Source organism: Pocillopora damicornis, chromosome 10 (assembly GCF_964200805.1).
Source record: "Pocillopora damicornis chromosome 10, jaPocDami1.2, whole genome shotgun sequence".
Taxonomy (NCBI): Eukaryota; Metazoa; Cnidaria; class Anthozoa; order Scleractinia; family Pocilloporidae; genus Pocillopora; species Pocillopora damicornis.
The window spans coordinates 18880426-18895746 of NC_142679.1; the positions used below are offsets into that span (position 1 = coordinate 18880426).

The 15321-nt window shown below is 38.3% G+C and overlaps 2 protein-coding genes and 1 long non-coding RNA gene across 3 annotated transcripts; 2 read left to right on the forward strand and 1 right to left on the reverse strand.

Annotated features, from left to right (window-relative positions):
• The first annotated feature begins 18 nt into the window (after positions 1 to 18).
• On the forward strand, positions 19 to 3481 carry LOC113664290 (small ribosomal subunit protein uS4). Its single transcript, XM_027179890.2, has 3 exons — positions 19 to 444; positions 2473 to 2650; positions 3412 to 3481. The coding sequence occupies exons 1-2, from the start codon at positions 47 to 49 to the stop codon at positions 2648 to 2650; spliced, it is 576 nt and encodes a 191-aa protein (XP_027035691.2). The 5' UTR covers positions 19 to 46; the 3' UTR covers positions 3412 to 3481.
• A 5654-nt stretch (positions 3482 to 9135) lies between these two features.
• On the forward strand, positions 9136 to 14338 carry LOC113664278 (uncharacterized). Its single transcript, XM_027179875.2, has 5 exons — positions 9136 to 9402; positions 10020 to 10169; positions 12805 to 13116; positions 13245 to 13394; positions 13819 to 14338. Exons 1-5 carry the CDS (start codon positions 9136 to 9138, stop codon positions 14047 to 14049), a joined length of 1110 nt encoding a protein of 369 aa, XP_027035676.2. The 3' UTR covers positions 14050 to 14338.
• On the reverse strand, positions 9836 to 10524 carry LOC149039257 (uncharacterized). The gene is made up of 2 exons (XR_016180191.1): positions 10386 to 10524; positions 9836 to 9912 (listed from the first exon to the last, which is right to left on the reverse strand). It is a non-coding gene; the product is annotated as an uncharacterized LOC149039257 (long non-coding RNA).
• Positions 14339 to 15321: the final 983 nt, after the last annotated feature.

A 15321-nucleotide genomic window follows, 5' to 3' on the forward strand; every position in this document is an offset into this window, starting at 1 on the left:
GGCCGCCCATCTTCTTCCTTTTGATCGCCAATTTTTCTTCAGCAAGATGCCGAAGAACGTGTGTAGTAAAACCTACACAACTCCAAGGCGTCCCTTCGAGAAAGAGCGTCTGAATCAAGAATTAAAAATTATTGGAGACTATGGGCTTCGTAACAAACGTGAGGTATGGCGTGTGAAGTTAACTTTGGCGAAGATCCGAAAGGCTGCGCGAGAACTTCTTACATTGGAGGAGAAAGATCAGAGAAGGTTGTTCGAAGGTAATGCTCTTTTGCGTCGTCTCGTACGAATTGGCGTGCTCGATGAGACCCGAATGAAGCTCGATTACGTGTTGGGTCTGCGAATCGAAGATTTCTTGGAGAGGCGTCTTCAAACTCAAGTATTTAAGCTTGGTTTGGCGAAGAGTATTCATCACGCTCGTGTGTTGATCCGACAGAGACACATACGGTAAGCTGTAAAGAAATTTAATTTTGTTCGTGACTACGCAGTGATTCGATGTTTTGTGTGTTTTTACCCATTGTATATCTAGTTGCATGAGGTAATGGTTGATTGATCGTTGTAACTTTCGAGCTTTTTCAACGAACTGCAATTCGATCGTACGCCATTGAAAACTGTTCTGTACCAAAGAGTTGAAGTTTTTTTCAGTTCACACGAGGAGTTCTTGGTACTATATGAACTTTAGACGAGTTCCTTAGTGATAAGTAATTGGGAACTGTGTTATGCACCGTTTTTCTTGGGTTATCGTTCACATTTTGTCGACACTATTTCGACACATACACTGACACTGCCGTAAGCACTTTGATTCACTCTGCTCTAACTCAAATTGTGTTGGAGCAGAGTAAATAGTGCGATTCTTACTCTTTGCTTCATGGTCTATAAGCATCTGTGGCTAAATAGGCTCTTTGGACTTCTTCATGCCAGTATAAGAAGTTAAAAGAGCAATGTATGTCAACGTGTTCGAGCAGAGTAAATAGTGAGAGTCTTACTCTCTGCTTCATGACCTATGTGCATCTGTGATTAAATAGTCTCGTTTAACTTCTTCATACCAGTATAACAATTTAATTAAAAGAGCAATTGTATGTCAATGTGTTCAATTTTTCCAGTTTATACAAGTTGCAACAATTCATTGAGAACTTTATTTTGGAGCTGAAATTGGAAATTTTTGTCTGGCTTAGGTCATGTATTGCCAACACTTATCAACTTAGGGAATGAAATTAATTTTTTTTTCTGATAGCCACTTGGCCCCCAAAATTTTTCAAAGTGGTAGCCAATTCGAAAAAAAAGTGGTCGCCATTTTTAAAGACAAACAAAACCTTTTTTTTTGCTGTCAGCATTCTAGATAAACCCTCCAAAATTAAGTTAGGAAAAAGATCTTTTATGTGCCACAAAGTGCACACTAGGATGGATGATTTACAACCATCAAGCTCACCTAAATACAAGATGGCGTCTAGTCATCAATGAAGATGCACATGCTGCGTTTAGGAAACAAACTTAACAAGGAAGTTTGCTGCGGATTTACCTTTCCAAATCTTTTTAACTTGCTATATCTTTGGGTAAGGTTATGATGAAGCATTCTAGTCCCCAATTTGGTGACTAATTTTCAGGATTTGATCACAAAAGAGTAAAATTTAGTCACATTGGCACCTGTATTAGGCACAATTTTACACCCTGCAAATGGTTGAAAAAAAAACAATTGCTGATAGTACTGAAGTGTTTTACAAGATTAATTTGATAAAACACTAACAATACTTTTAATTACTTGTTTTTGTTACACAACATGAACAAGATATTTGCAACTAGCACCTAACCATGGAAAATGAAGAGGATTTTGACTTAATCTTTAAACCCCTACTAATGACTAGCATCTAATTTCTCCTCACAATATCACCCTTGAATCAAACATTATGGTCATGAGAAAAGAGGAAATGATCACCAACTAAGGCAGCTTTTGATTATGGAACAATTTCTCTTTGTCAGCACCGTAGGAAATGTGTAGTAATGTAGAGAATATGGATACTGATGTTAGGGGGGAAAGGGTTAAGTTAACTAAGTTGCATAGAACTGTCAGATTGAGTTATGTAAAACCAAAACTGAAGTTTGAAAAATTAAAATAAAAACAAGCAAACTGCTACAGGATATGTGAATGACCAAGTCACAATTGGGTTTAGTTTTGAATCTGATTGTTTGAGAAATTTGGGCAAGTTTCCTGAAACAGTCATATAGTGATGGAGACCAAAGAAATCCTGGACTTCTCTTTACACTTGTTTTGAAATGGCTTTAGTAGGGCACCATTCAAATGAGTGTGGTTAGACAAGCATCATAGTAATTGCAGTGGTCAGCAACATTTTGAAACTCTTCCATTAGGTTCATCTGAAAATGTAATTTGTACTAGTACATAAGAAAATGAAAAAGGAAAAATGTCCCAAGCTCTTGGATTAAATTGATGAAGTTGAGATTTTTTTTCCTTCTCTCCAGTGTGCGCAAACAGCTTGTCAATGTCCCATCATACATTGTGCGCCTGGACTCTCAAAAGCACATTGATTTCTCACTGAATTCGCCATATGGTGGAGGGCGCCCAGGACGTGTGAAGAGAAGGAACATGAGGAAAGGGCAAGGTGGTGGCTCTGATGCTGAGGAAGAGGATGAAGATTAGGTGAGATCAATACATCTGTATACCAAGGGCCAGTACAGGGTAGTTCACACTAATTCAGGATTTATAGTTTAACCTTGCTTGGATTTCTTGCTAAAATACATGTAATGAATAATGTTGTAAGGTGTGCATTTTTTTTGTGAGGCAAGTGAAGGAAACATAATGTATGCAATAAACTCATCTTGAAGTTTTATTTTGATTTTTAAGTGTTTCTGATCTCAATTCTAAAAACTGTAAAAAGAAAGAAAAACTTGCAGCAAAGGATGTATTTTTTTTTGTTCAATAATAAGACTGGATGTTCATTATCAAGACACCATTAAGTATTCAAGTGTTTACTTCAGTGACATACAATTTTATTACACATGCATTGTTTTTATGGGGGAATTCAGTTACATTGATATTTAGAAAATATTTGGCAGAGTTTCTAGACAAACTTGGACAGATTTCTGTAGGAAACCTATGTATAAAGTAGTCTTAAACAACTTAAAACTCAACTTAAAACTAACTTGAATTAAGCAAAGTATTTAGTTATTGGTTTTGATCTGTGTGTATATTGGCAATTCAAAACAGTCAATTGAACCCTATTTCAGGGTCATGAGCTTTCAAACTGTATGTTTGTCTTGTTCAATCCATGTTACCTGTATGATTGCTGTACATGATTGTTTCCCTTCCAAGTGAAGGTTACATTTAAAAGATATCACCATATTTATTTTCTTCTTTTACTTTTGTTTTTCATGTCTTTTTCCTGATGTGATGACTCGCAGACAGAAGACCAAATGAACCTCCTCTTAAAAATGTAATAGTGCTGCTAAATAAAACAGCTTGTTCTGTGAATGAGTGTGATTATTTTCTCCCCTCTGTCAGATTGACTGCTTTCTAGGATTTAGGACCTACAACATCAACCCTTACATCATTAATTGGATAATAGCCTTTCTTAAAGATAGGAAACAAAGGGTCAAACTTGCACATGATTGTCTCTCAGAGTGGGGATCGGTCCGAGCAGGAGTACCGCAGGGAACAAAATTGGGACCGTGGCTATTCTTGGTTATGATAAATGATTTGAAAGTACCATCAGCCAGTGATTGTATAAAATATGTAGATGACACGACAGTGTATGAAATCATAAGCAAGGGTGGTCCTAGCAATGCTCAGTCTATGATAAACGAAGTAGCTACCTGGTCAACACTTAACTCGTTTCAACTTCATCCGAAAAAATGTAATGAGCTAAGAGTTTCCTTCGTGCGCTCCCCTCCTTCCTACGATCTCATAGAAATTAATGGCTCTAAGGTTAGCGCCTTCAGTGTCGTGAAATTACTGGGTGTGTATTTTCAAGACAACCTCAAGTGGAACACTCACGTTACTGAGATGATTAAAAAGGCCGCTAAGCGGCTTTACTTTTTAACTCAGTTAAAGCGAGCTAAGGTACCATCACCAGAATTAGTGAATTTTTATGTTGCTTGCATTCAATCCGTCTTACTTTATGGATGTCAGGTCTACCATTATAGTCTCCCCGATTATTTGAGCTTAAGTTTAGAGCGGGTCCAAAAGAGAGCCTTGAAAATTATATACGGTTATGATAATCATTATAGAGAAGTGCTTCAGATGGCAGAGCTGAAAACCCTAAGGGATCGGAGGGAAGACCTTTGCCTAAAATTCTTTAACAACATCGTCTCCAATCCCTTGGATTGTTTGTACCACTTACTGCCTTTCGACAACCGAGATCAACTTAGGGAGTTACGACGACGCAGACCATTTAGAGTTTCCTTCAAAACAAATCGGTTCAGAGATACTTTCATTCCAGCAAGCGCAAGACATTTTAATTGACATCTATTACAATTGTATATGGGCCCATATGTAAATTAGTTCCCTTTTAGGTTTGATTTTATTGTATAGTTCGATTATATAATTTGTACACCTTTGTAATTCAGCTTCCAGCTGCTATTAAGGTATTATTAATAAACGTCTATCTACGTCTATCTATCTATCAGAACTAAAGAATCTGGGGCTTCTCTGAGCTTTGTAACCAGCCATTGTTTTAAAAAGCATTCAGCTGGATGACTGTGGTCTATCTAGTGCATTGAGAGACTTCCACATTTCTCTGCACCAAACCAAAAGAGTTGCTGAGTGCTTGCTTTTTAGTGTGTCTCTTCCCAAATCAATCTGTCATCTCAACCCAGTCACACAATGATGTCTCAGTGCTTGTAAAAATAAAGACCGAATTGGTTCACCAAGATCTTATTAATATTTGAACAGTGTTTCATCTTCATGCATCAACATTTATTCGCAAACTGTTGAGCATAGTTCTTCCTTCATAATAACAGTTCAAATCAACTTTTGTTACCATAACTCCTTGTTAAACACTCTTTATCTGTTTCACTCTTAAAATTTTGTAAGCAATTCTCCTTTCTGTGGCAATTCTTATGATATCAGTTTGGAGAATTTTTGGTATTGAATCAACATCTTGATTTTCCTTTATTTTCACCACTGTTCTTCTTGATACTGTTAGGAGAAAATCTGTCTTGGTTACTCAAGGGGTTAACGGGTGTAACAAACACGAAAAAATCAATTCCGTTATCCTAATCACAGTTTGAAATCACAAATGGCATCAAACTGGGATGAGAACAAGAAAATGGCTGATATTTCAACCCTTGCACTTCCAGGTTCAGATATCGGTACACTGAATTCTTCTGCCATATTACTTATAATTTAAACTGAGAGTCTATGCGTCGGTCAATTCAAAGCTTCAACAGTCCACGCCCCACGGGCATTTGAATCTTTGAAGATTGGTTTGTTTAAATTCCAGACCCCGAGCAAAATCTGCGTTCAAATGCCCCACCCTAGCACAATTTTTATTGAACTATTATTTGTGTGATAAACGAACGTTTTTGAATATAGGAAATTTTTTAGGTGCAGCTAGCTGGTTTTTCGCTCTTAGGCGTTATTCCACGGTGTGAAATTTTCCAAGCCATTTGCTCACGAAAGCGGACTCCTTACGTGTTCCGCTGGTTCACCTTTACCGCACCACCCAGGCAAGGTCCAAATTCTCAACCCCCCGGGGCACGGACAACAGTCCAATGCCCGTGTGTTGGGGATGTTGAAGCTTCGAATTGGTTGGCGCGTCAGTGTTGCATCAAATGTTATCTTTCTGTCACTAGTTCCCCTTCTCGTCCAGTCTTTTAAAATAGGGAGAATTTCTTTCATGGTACCTCCCAGAAGTGGAAAGGTATAAGCAATTTGATTTGTGTAAGTTCAATAATTTGATAACGAAGTGTGTTTCCCTACCAGTATAATTTCTATACATTTTCCTTCGGTCTATCACGTGCGCGCGAATACTGTGCAATGATGGAAGACTGGGTCTAGTTTATAGAAGTTAGGGGTTACTTAACCGTGGAAAGAACTTGTGACGTGACGACTTTGCATGTTGAACTGTCATTGGTGCGAACCCTTACTGCTAGGATAATTCTCTGTTTGAAACTGAAAAACATCATATCAACCTGGCTTCCACCGAGCAGGTCCCCTTTCTTTCTCCCAAGAGGGAATACGAGAGAGTGAGGTCGAGGCCAGGCAGAACAAGCCAAGTTAGGTCTCAGTCCAATATATGTACTCAACGCTGTTTTTGTGGCCCGCGTTCTAACATATCGAACGTGCTGCGTAAGTTTGTTTTCCTCAAAACTTATTTTAGGATGACAACTATATTTTTGGTATAGATCAAACCTGTATTGTTCTGAATTCACCCCCCATTAACCCTTTGCGTACCAAGTGGCCATATATGGCCACTTAAATACAGACCCCATTCGGGCGGCCTGAAAAGAGCACTTTGAGGGGCTGGAAACTAATACTACATTTCAATGTAAATTACATAAAGTCGTTAATTAGTTTTTTCGAGGATTTCTTCCATCGAGCTTGTTTTTGGGCGAATTTTGAGGCTTTTTGTGATTTGGACGTTTTGAACGAGTTTCATTTTACCTCTTAACCCGTGTCGTGACCGAAGGCACGTACGAACCGAAAACAAGTCTAAACACGTGGGTTGTCTTTTATTCGAATTTTTCCCTTAAACTCGCATAATCGACTCCGGTATCGTGATCATGTCCAACGTTCCTAACTTACGCTCGAGAAATAATTTTTGGTTGCAAGCGAAATCGTTTAGGGATATGAACCCCATAATTGTCTTTGTGGCTTCCTATACCGCAGTTTTCCTTTACATTCCCAGTCTCTTTTAACCTCCGAGTCTTCCTTTTATGAAGGGAAGGGGTGATCTATTAATCCCTCGCCCCCTCTCCTCTTGATAAGCATGGCTTGACTTCCTGCGCCGAGCATTAGCTAACACGGATAACAGTGCATGAAACTGTTTAATAGTCTGCAGATTTTGAATGCTATCCTCACTGGCTCACTGTTCTCTGGATCACGACTCCTGATGAGTGAGCCTAATTCAGAGTTTTGAAGCAATTTGAATGTTCAATCATGTCATGCTAAGAAAAAGAATGACGCTTCAGTGATACAGTTATCTGAAGTGGGCTTCCATTCCTGGACTCCGAATTCTCAGTAAGCCTTCAATTACCCTCATCCATACCCTCTCAAAATATGGAGCGATTTATGCGAATGATTCTTTACTTTCTCCTGGTCAATAACACTGTTACTGCGGCATTCCCACTTAGTGATTTCTTTCCTTTTACGTTCCTAATTACATTTTTGTGTTTTTGCACGCACATTTTTATTATTGTTTTTCGCATTCTTTTCACTCACGGCGATTTGTATTCTGTTAGATTTTTCCGCATTATTCTACTTTGTTTAATTTCATTCGTAAAAGTTTCTCAGAAAAAAATTGAACATTGGGATATCAGAGTGCATTAGGCTAACATCGATTCCTTTATTAACTGCGATCATCTTTTAATTTTTCCGTCCTTCGTGCTCGCAAGTCACGCAACGTTTGTAAGTGTCTTTTCTTGTCCGATTGTATTTCCTCTGTTGTTTTTCGTTTTTCTATTCCTTCTACTTCGTAATAACTTATAATTATTTGCCCCTTTTGGCAATCACGATCAACCGTAAAGTAATTAAATTTTAAAGCGTTCGTGTGTTGAAACCTGATTTTGTTGGCAGTCACAAACACCTTGAGTTATTCTGGGCTTTTCACCAAAAGAGGCGCGTGAAATTAGTGTAGTAATTCAAAAGAAATTCAGGATATATTGCAAACTCACGCGGTAACTACAGCGGAAGTCGTTTTTGTAACTCAATCATGCCCAAAAAAGGAAGACGAAGAAAATTTCGAGCCAGAGGGCTAAAACGATTAATTATGGTTCAGCCACAAAACGCTGTGGGGTTTTGTTAAACCACTTTTCTTTTCTTTGGGATAAACCAGAAGCGATTCAACGAAACAAAAGTTAGGGAACAAGACCCTGATCTAAAATGGAGCATTCTTTATATTCTCTCATATTTTTTTAGTTCTCTTTGTTTTTACGTCTGTCCGTATTTTCGGTGGCTAATGTGTGTTTCCGACATTCATCTTGACCGATCGGTTCAGTCTGTTTGTTCCGTAGTCCAGAGCAACCAAATAAACGAAAACCGCGGGATGTGTTTTTCTCGATTTCAGCTTGAGTCTGCGCTACTCACTTGACGCTAGTATTCTGCAATTTGTGGTCTATGAAAACCCCTCCGGCTAACTTTTTTCCTAATTCACCTTAAGCAATTCCTTTCAAGGCTTGTTTTGAAACTCGTCGTTAAGAGGTTTCTCGACTAACATCAAAACAAGCCGTGTTTAGGAACCTGCATTGTCTTAAACTGGGCCGATATTGTAATGAAAAAGTTGCACTCACGCAATACTGGCACGTAGTATAACAATGACAATAAAAATTGGTCACCGTCGAACGGAGACACCTCATTGCAATAAATATCCAAAAACCTCATGAGGTTTATTAAACTGTGGGAAAATCTATGTCCTGTATACTTGTTATATACGAGAGATTGGCTTTATTAAAATGATCATAAACTGAGCTTACCTAACTAACATAAATATATTTTCAAAGAAACGGAAAAGCGTACTGAATACTATTTCTGTATTAGTTACTTTCGATTTCTGTTTAGTTACTTTCGATTTCTGTTTAGTTACTTTCGATTTCTGTATTAGTTACCCGCTATCGGGGTAATCTGAGAGGAAATTGTATAACAGCTATTTTCCAAAGGACTATCCTCAGCCATTAGTTAAGAAAAGACAGTTGGCGAGTTTTCGTAATGTTTTCTGTGGATAACATGTGATTTAACTGGCAAACAGGAAATTTATAATTCTATTTTCAGCCGTTAATAATGTCAATCTAAAGTCCACTAAACATGGCACGATTGGTTGAATTGGATGATTGGCATGCCTGAATGCGATCTGATTGGTTGAATTACCTCAACGGACACCACCTTTTAATATACGAGGGAATGATCGAGTTTATAGGGCCCTGCTGTATGTTTGGAAGCCATTCTCTCGTGGAAGAATCCGAAGAGTCAACATGAAGGTTTTCGGTCCTGTTGTTCTGCTGATCGCGACTTTTTTCTCCCCATCTAAAGGGGACAAGTCAATGTACAAAATGGTGTCGTACGATAATGAAAACTACAAAGTGATGTGGAAATACGACATGCTCAAGGACGAGTTTCATTTTAACGTCACCGTGAACGCAACCGGCTGGGTTGGCTTCGGTGTGTCGGAAAAAAAAGGAAACATGATGAATTATGATGTGATGGTGGGAGGTTTCTCCAACAATTCCGGTTATGCAAAGGTGAGTGTCTTACCTTAAAAGAAACTATGACCTAGAGTTCAAGTCGAGCACTTTCATTTTGTATCAGGAAATGTTAGAGTAACAGTTTTCTTGAGTTACAAAACAAAACAAAACAAAAAAAAAGCCTCGGAAACTCGATAACATCATGATTTAGGACTCAAGGATCATTCGAAAGGGACGACGATTGCTCAAGAAGTTTTGGACTATTTTCTCTCAACTGGTAATGGGGTTTGCTTTCGTTTGACAAGTTGACAAAACAATTTCTCTCCAAACCATAACTTACGTTGGCAGGTGACAAAAGGGAACATGATAAAAAGAGATTCGGCGTTTTTCTTAGTTGCAGAGTGATCAAGTGATTACTAAACTTACTAAATGACCGAAATTAACCGTATTTTACTTCTCTCGGGGCCAAAGAAAATTATTCGTGAGAACAAAGTATGTAAATTTGTTATATTTACTTGTGCAAGTACACAAAAGGCTTTCTTAGTTGTTGTCATTCGCATCAACAAGCTAAAAAGAAAACCGGCCAGGCCGTCATGTTATTACTTCATAGCAGTTTAGTCCCAAATGACTGTGTGAAGCAACATCATTTTAATTTCACATCATTTTATCGACAGGATTATTTAACGACAGGGCATATGATGCCGATGCCAGATAAAGAACAAAATTACATGATGATGAGCGCCTCGGAAATGAACGGCTACACAAACTTGGTGTTCTACAGGAAGAGGGACACTGGTGATGCTGAACAAGATGTAGTAATTAAGGTGAGATAGATAGAGATTCCACTCAAAATCTATCGACACACGCTCCCTAAGTATAATGACATGCATATCATTAAAATTACTCAATGCCACGTCATGCCATTTTGATAATTTCCGCCGGCTGAATATTGGTAGAGCGTGAATATTTGAAAAAGGAACCTGTGTTCGGACTTTACTCATTCGAAAAATTTTCTACTCTTTGCAAAGAGTTTAAATCACCTTGAATTCCTTCCAACCAGGGAACGTTGACAATTTTATACATTTGCCATTGTTTTTGCTCCCTAAACTTTGCCTTGACGAGAAAACCGAGCGTGTTTTTGAACTGCGTGAAATTCTTGATACTTTGGCTAGAGTCATGCAAGGCCGATTAAATTTGTTGTGATCGTGTGATCATTACGTCTGTTTGGTAGTTATTAAAGATGATTAAGAAAAGAAAGACATCACTGACGTAAATAACTATGTAAAAATATTGAGGTTTGTTTTTGTTTCAATTGTATAGGTTTATTTTTGCCCTCAAGGTATATTTGCTTAGGGTTCTATATCATCCTTTTTAGACATGCAACATAAATTGGTAACAACTTCCAAAATGACTAACATGTTCAATTTCTGGTGCAGAATAGCAAAAACTTCTCTTTACGTCAATTCGCGAAACTTCTCTTGTCACCACTCCTTTGGTCCACTTGAACACTCATAATATCGCAAAATATCTACAGGACAATTAGACCCTTTGATTCAAGAAATGGTGGGAAAAACTGTCTTTGAATAAAAACTTGCGAAATTGCTAAATGGCTCGAGACTTTTAACGATCAAAAAGTGTTTCAGTTGAATGAAACGTCAAAGCTTCCTTATTTGCGAAGTGTGATATTGAAATTAAGGGCTTCTTCTTTGTCCGTCCTACCAACATCAAACTTCCAAAACAATTGCCGCTTATTAAGTGACGCAACAATTAATATCGGACCTTCAGGGACAAACAGTTGATATTAGACTTATGACGATGCATAGTCACCGCTTATTTAGTCAGTATTTGCGTGTCACACGCCTCGCTTCCAGCAGATGAAAGCCGGCGGGAAATCAGATTTTTAGATAATGGCTATTCTTAAGCCAACCACCTTTTAATCATTCGGTTCATACTCTAGTAGATATCTTTGAATATGCAGCCTGGCTTTTTACCAATATCCAATCCATCTATCAATTTTTTGATCTACAACATGCAAGGTGTTGCAGACATGTCAAGCGGTTATCAAATCGGAGAACTGTAAAAGAAAGAGAAGGAAAATTCATCGCATTCACACACAAATCTGCGCTAAACAGATCGTTGAACCACCGTTTTTTTGAGTCAGGACCGAAATTAGTGAGAGACTACTTTGAGTGGTTTTGCCTCGCTTCACATGAGATTGGCTACAGAAATTCATAGCACGCACTTGACCAAACAAAAGGCTATGGCAGAAAAAAAATTATTTTGCTCATGCAGGTTTTTGCGAGCTCTATATTTTGGTCCGTGTTTCTTTCTAAAATCATTTTAGAGATGCAAATCACTATGAATTATGGTACTGTAAAGTATATTTAAGCACTCCTATTATTTGAGACAGTGTTCTTCGCACCCTGGGGCTCAGTAAAATTAAAATTACAAACACAAAATATGTCTCAAACACTAAAGAAAACGCATATGCAATAGTATAATAAAATATAATATATAAATTTTTAGAGCGCCATATCCTAAAAGCTCTATGGCGCTTTACAATTTTAAAAATAAATAAAAATAAATAAAAAGTTACAAAACACGATAAAAAGCTTGTCTAAAAAGAAGGGTCTTGAGGCTCCTTTTGAATGTGTCTAGTGTAGTCCCAGGCTGCCTCATCTGAATGGGCAGAGCATAGTACAACGGTAATCAAGAAAAAATGAAAAGAGGGGAAAGCTTCTAAAGAAACTGTGGTGCTGCGTCAACGGGAGAGTAGAGCAGGGTAATTTACTGTTATCAACTGAGTTGATAACGTAAGTTGGCCTTCGTTAATCAAGAGAGATATGAGTTTCTTTAGACAATCGATAACAGTTCATTAAACACCGCGGAGATTAATTCACGTGAAATACAAAAATAACTTCATGCAAGATAGCTCAGTTCATTTCAATTGTTTGGGTTGTTTGGTTGAAGGGAAAAAGTAGACAAAAAAACTTACCTCTTGCCTCGATTTGAGCCTCGTCACCAGGCAGAGAAAATCTAATTGATAACGAGCCTCGCTGTGAGTGCATAGTACTACTCAAAAAAATTTACTTGTAGTATGGGTAGGGTCCAGACTTAGCCGAGTCCAAAAACACTTAGGAATAAGGAGGACAATGTGCGACAGTTATTTAACATTTGATGCGTCATTTTTTCTATTCCTAGACTTGATTAGTTGGTAATTTTTTTTGCAATATAAATGCATAACCTAAAAAAATGAGCATGGGAATGAAAAGGGTGTTTCAGCCGGATGTATGGTGTATCCTGTCTAGGCATATCGTAACATAAGCGTTGTCACAATAACTGAAAATGGAATAACGAGCTGTCGAAGGGGAACATATTAGATCAATGCAGTTAGAGTGCGCAGTTTGGGTTCCTCACTTAAAATCTGATCAACTGTTTTTTTCACTTTGGAATTTCTAGCCAGGTATGATGTACCTCATCTGGGCATATCATAAAATGTACGATGTCAATCATACCGCGAATGGAACATTCATGAAACATACTGCAAAGGGTGCAGAGGCCTACACTTTCATCGATTACGTCATGGTGAAAATAAATGACAACTACAGGCTGTACTGGAAATACGATAAAAACATGGACATGTTTTACTTCAAGATCGTGGTGAAAGCAGAAGGTTGGGTTGCCTTTGGCGTGTCCAATAATGTTGGAGGAATGAACGGTTACGATGTGATGATTGGCGGAGTAAGAACCGGCGGTACAGGATATATTGGGGTAAGGCACCTTAAACGTGTTCAAGTGTATTCTGCTCCATATACCAGTAACGGTTGCCTATCAGAAGTTCTTTTAATAGTATCAAAAGAAAATTGCTTTTTTTCATGATATATTTCCTGTTTTGTTAGGATTACATGACGAAAACCACCTCCAAACCTCCAAGAGATAGCCAGCAGGACTTCGTAATGATGGGCCATGAGCAACGGGATGGCTACACAATGTTGTCATTCAAGCGTAAGAGGGACACTGGTGACATGGATAGCGACCTCGAAATAACGGTTCTGTAGCATTTTCAGCTTCTAGTTTAATTGCTCGGGTTATCGGAGAGACTTTCGCACCTTCACTGGTCAAGAATTGTATCATACCCTGCGCGAGGTGATCATAGCATGGGTGCTAGAAATTTTGAATCGAACTGGCTGCAATTGGCCAGGAAAGAAGGAAAGGAAAGGAACTCTGTAAAGCTCGAGTTCCCTTCACGCCATCGGTTCAAATTGTTTCTCAGTAGCCCCATCTTCAACTACCCGACATTGCCTCTAATTTAGTCAGTTGGTTTGTTCCCATCCATTTAAGATATTTAATGATATGGTACCTCATTTGGATTATTTTGTTTCGAAGTGTTTGAGAAAAGTGCCCGTAATCGAAGAAAGGAGCTAACATTTCCCGTCACTTTCATCAACTCCATTTTTATTTTTCTTTCCGTAGACGAAGAAAATGTACATTATATGGGCTTATCACGACACCAAGGACGTTACGGAAAATGACGGCTTTGATCCGCACTCTCAGAAAGGGGCAATGGAATACACTTTCCAGTTCACACCACCCGGGATTGGGACTACAATGTCTCCTACAACATCTGGATCCACAGCGATGTACGTTCCATCCATATTTGGAGTCCTTGCCATTCTTTTTCTTAAGTATGTGATCGGTGCCTAAGTTCCAGACGAAAAGTTGACCAGGCTAACCTGATGCTCGTTGAACAAGCTACAAAAGTACTCAATCATCCAATGCGGCAGCACTTTTTAAACCTGGTTGAGGCATCACTGACTGGCATCAAGCTTCACCCTTTGCAGCTTGTGGGTCTCAGTATTAGGTCGCTTTTTTCGTCATAAAACCTAGCATAGCGTGACTGTTTTGTATAAGCGAAGCTGATTTAAATCTTTGTAAGTCCAATTAAAATTTTTTAGAGCTCACTGAGTAAAAATAAAGATCACTCCTTTAGCTATTCTGTTTGGCGCCGTCAATGACTCCTTCCCTATTTTGTAACTCATTTCACGTGCACCAAATCTTGGCCTGTTGTACACAAAATGCATTTTAGGAACTAATGACTATTTATTACTTGACGGTAGGGGGGATCTTACTGTCAATTGACTGTTGTTGAGTTAGGGGAGGGGTAGGTGGGCAGTTGCCCAGATACTAATATTGATCGCAGTTAGATTTTCTATATTATATTGATCCGAAAACTGACTGCCAATTAACTTCTATATCCAGCATTCCGTAAAAACTACCTCCTTTAACATTAATTAAACAGAAATGCACATCTTGCATTATGTCTGAAAAACCTTAATTGTGGGAGCCAGTTAATGTTTGCCTTTCCAAATAAACTCCTGCCAAAATCAAGAGAGGACATTGAAATGTTTAAAGGAAATTTTTAGAGCAAGAGATTTCTCATCAGAACATTCCTGTCGTTGCCAAGACATTTTATAGCAAGTACAATATTACGTCTTACAAAATTGTTGCATGATATGCAACTGGTTTTAATTCGAATAAATTCATGTAACACATTTGAGAGACAAAATAATCCTGGTTGTTAGAATACATAAGTGCCTCGGAGAATCCAATAACGAGGACGTTGCGAAACTATAGCTCGGCACGTGTGTTTTGAAACCTTGTACATTTTTCAGTAGTCCTCTGTTAAACAATGACGCGAAGTAACCGAAATTTGTGCGGTCTGAAAACAGAACCCTGACTGCAAATTATTGAAGTTTTCATTTGGAACTCAACACTTCTCATATGTGTGTTATGCTGAAGTTGAAATGTGACGGTAAACACACTCAGTCAATCGCGGAATTCTAACTGAAAATAAGTTATTTTCTAATCGACTTTTCCTCGATGTTGCATTCCTGATTGCTTAAGGTGCTTATTAATATAACCTCCACGACGCAATGGCAGTAAGAAATTGATACCCGCTTAAGATTTAACTACAGC

Coding starts and splice junctions, on each gene's coding strand:
- LOC113664290 (XM_027179890.2), top strand. CDS start 47: ATGCCGAAGAACGTGTGTAGTAAAACCTACACAACTCCAAGGCGTCCC. Junction 445..2,472: donor ATCCGACAGAGACACATACG/GTAAGCTGTAAA, acceptor CCTTCTCTCCAG/TGTGCGCAAACAGCTTGTCA.
- LOC113664278 (XM_027179875.2), top strand. CDS start 9,136: ATGAAGGTTTTCGGTCCTGTTGTTCTGCTGATCGCGACTTTTTTCTCC. Junction 10,170..12,804: donor AACAAGATGTAGTAATTAAG/GTGAGATAGATA, acceptor TGGAATTTCTAG/CCAGGTATGATGTACCTCAT. Junction 13,117..13,244: donor GCGGTACAGGATATATTGGG/GTAAGGCACCTT, acceptor CTGTTTTGTTAG/GATTACATGACGAAAACCAC.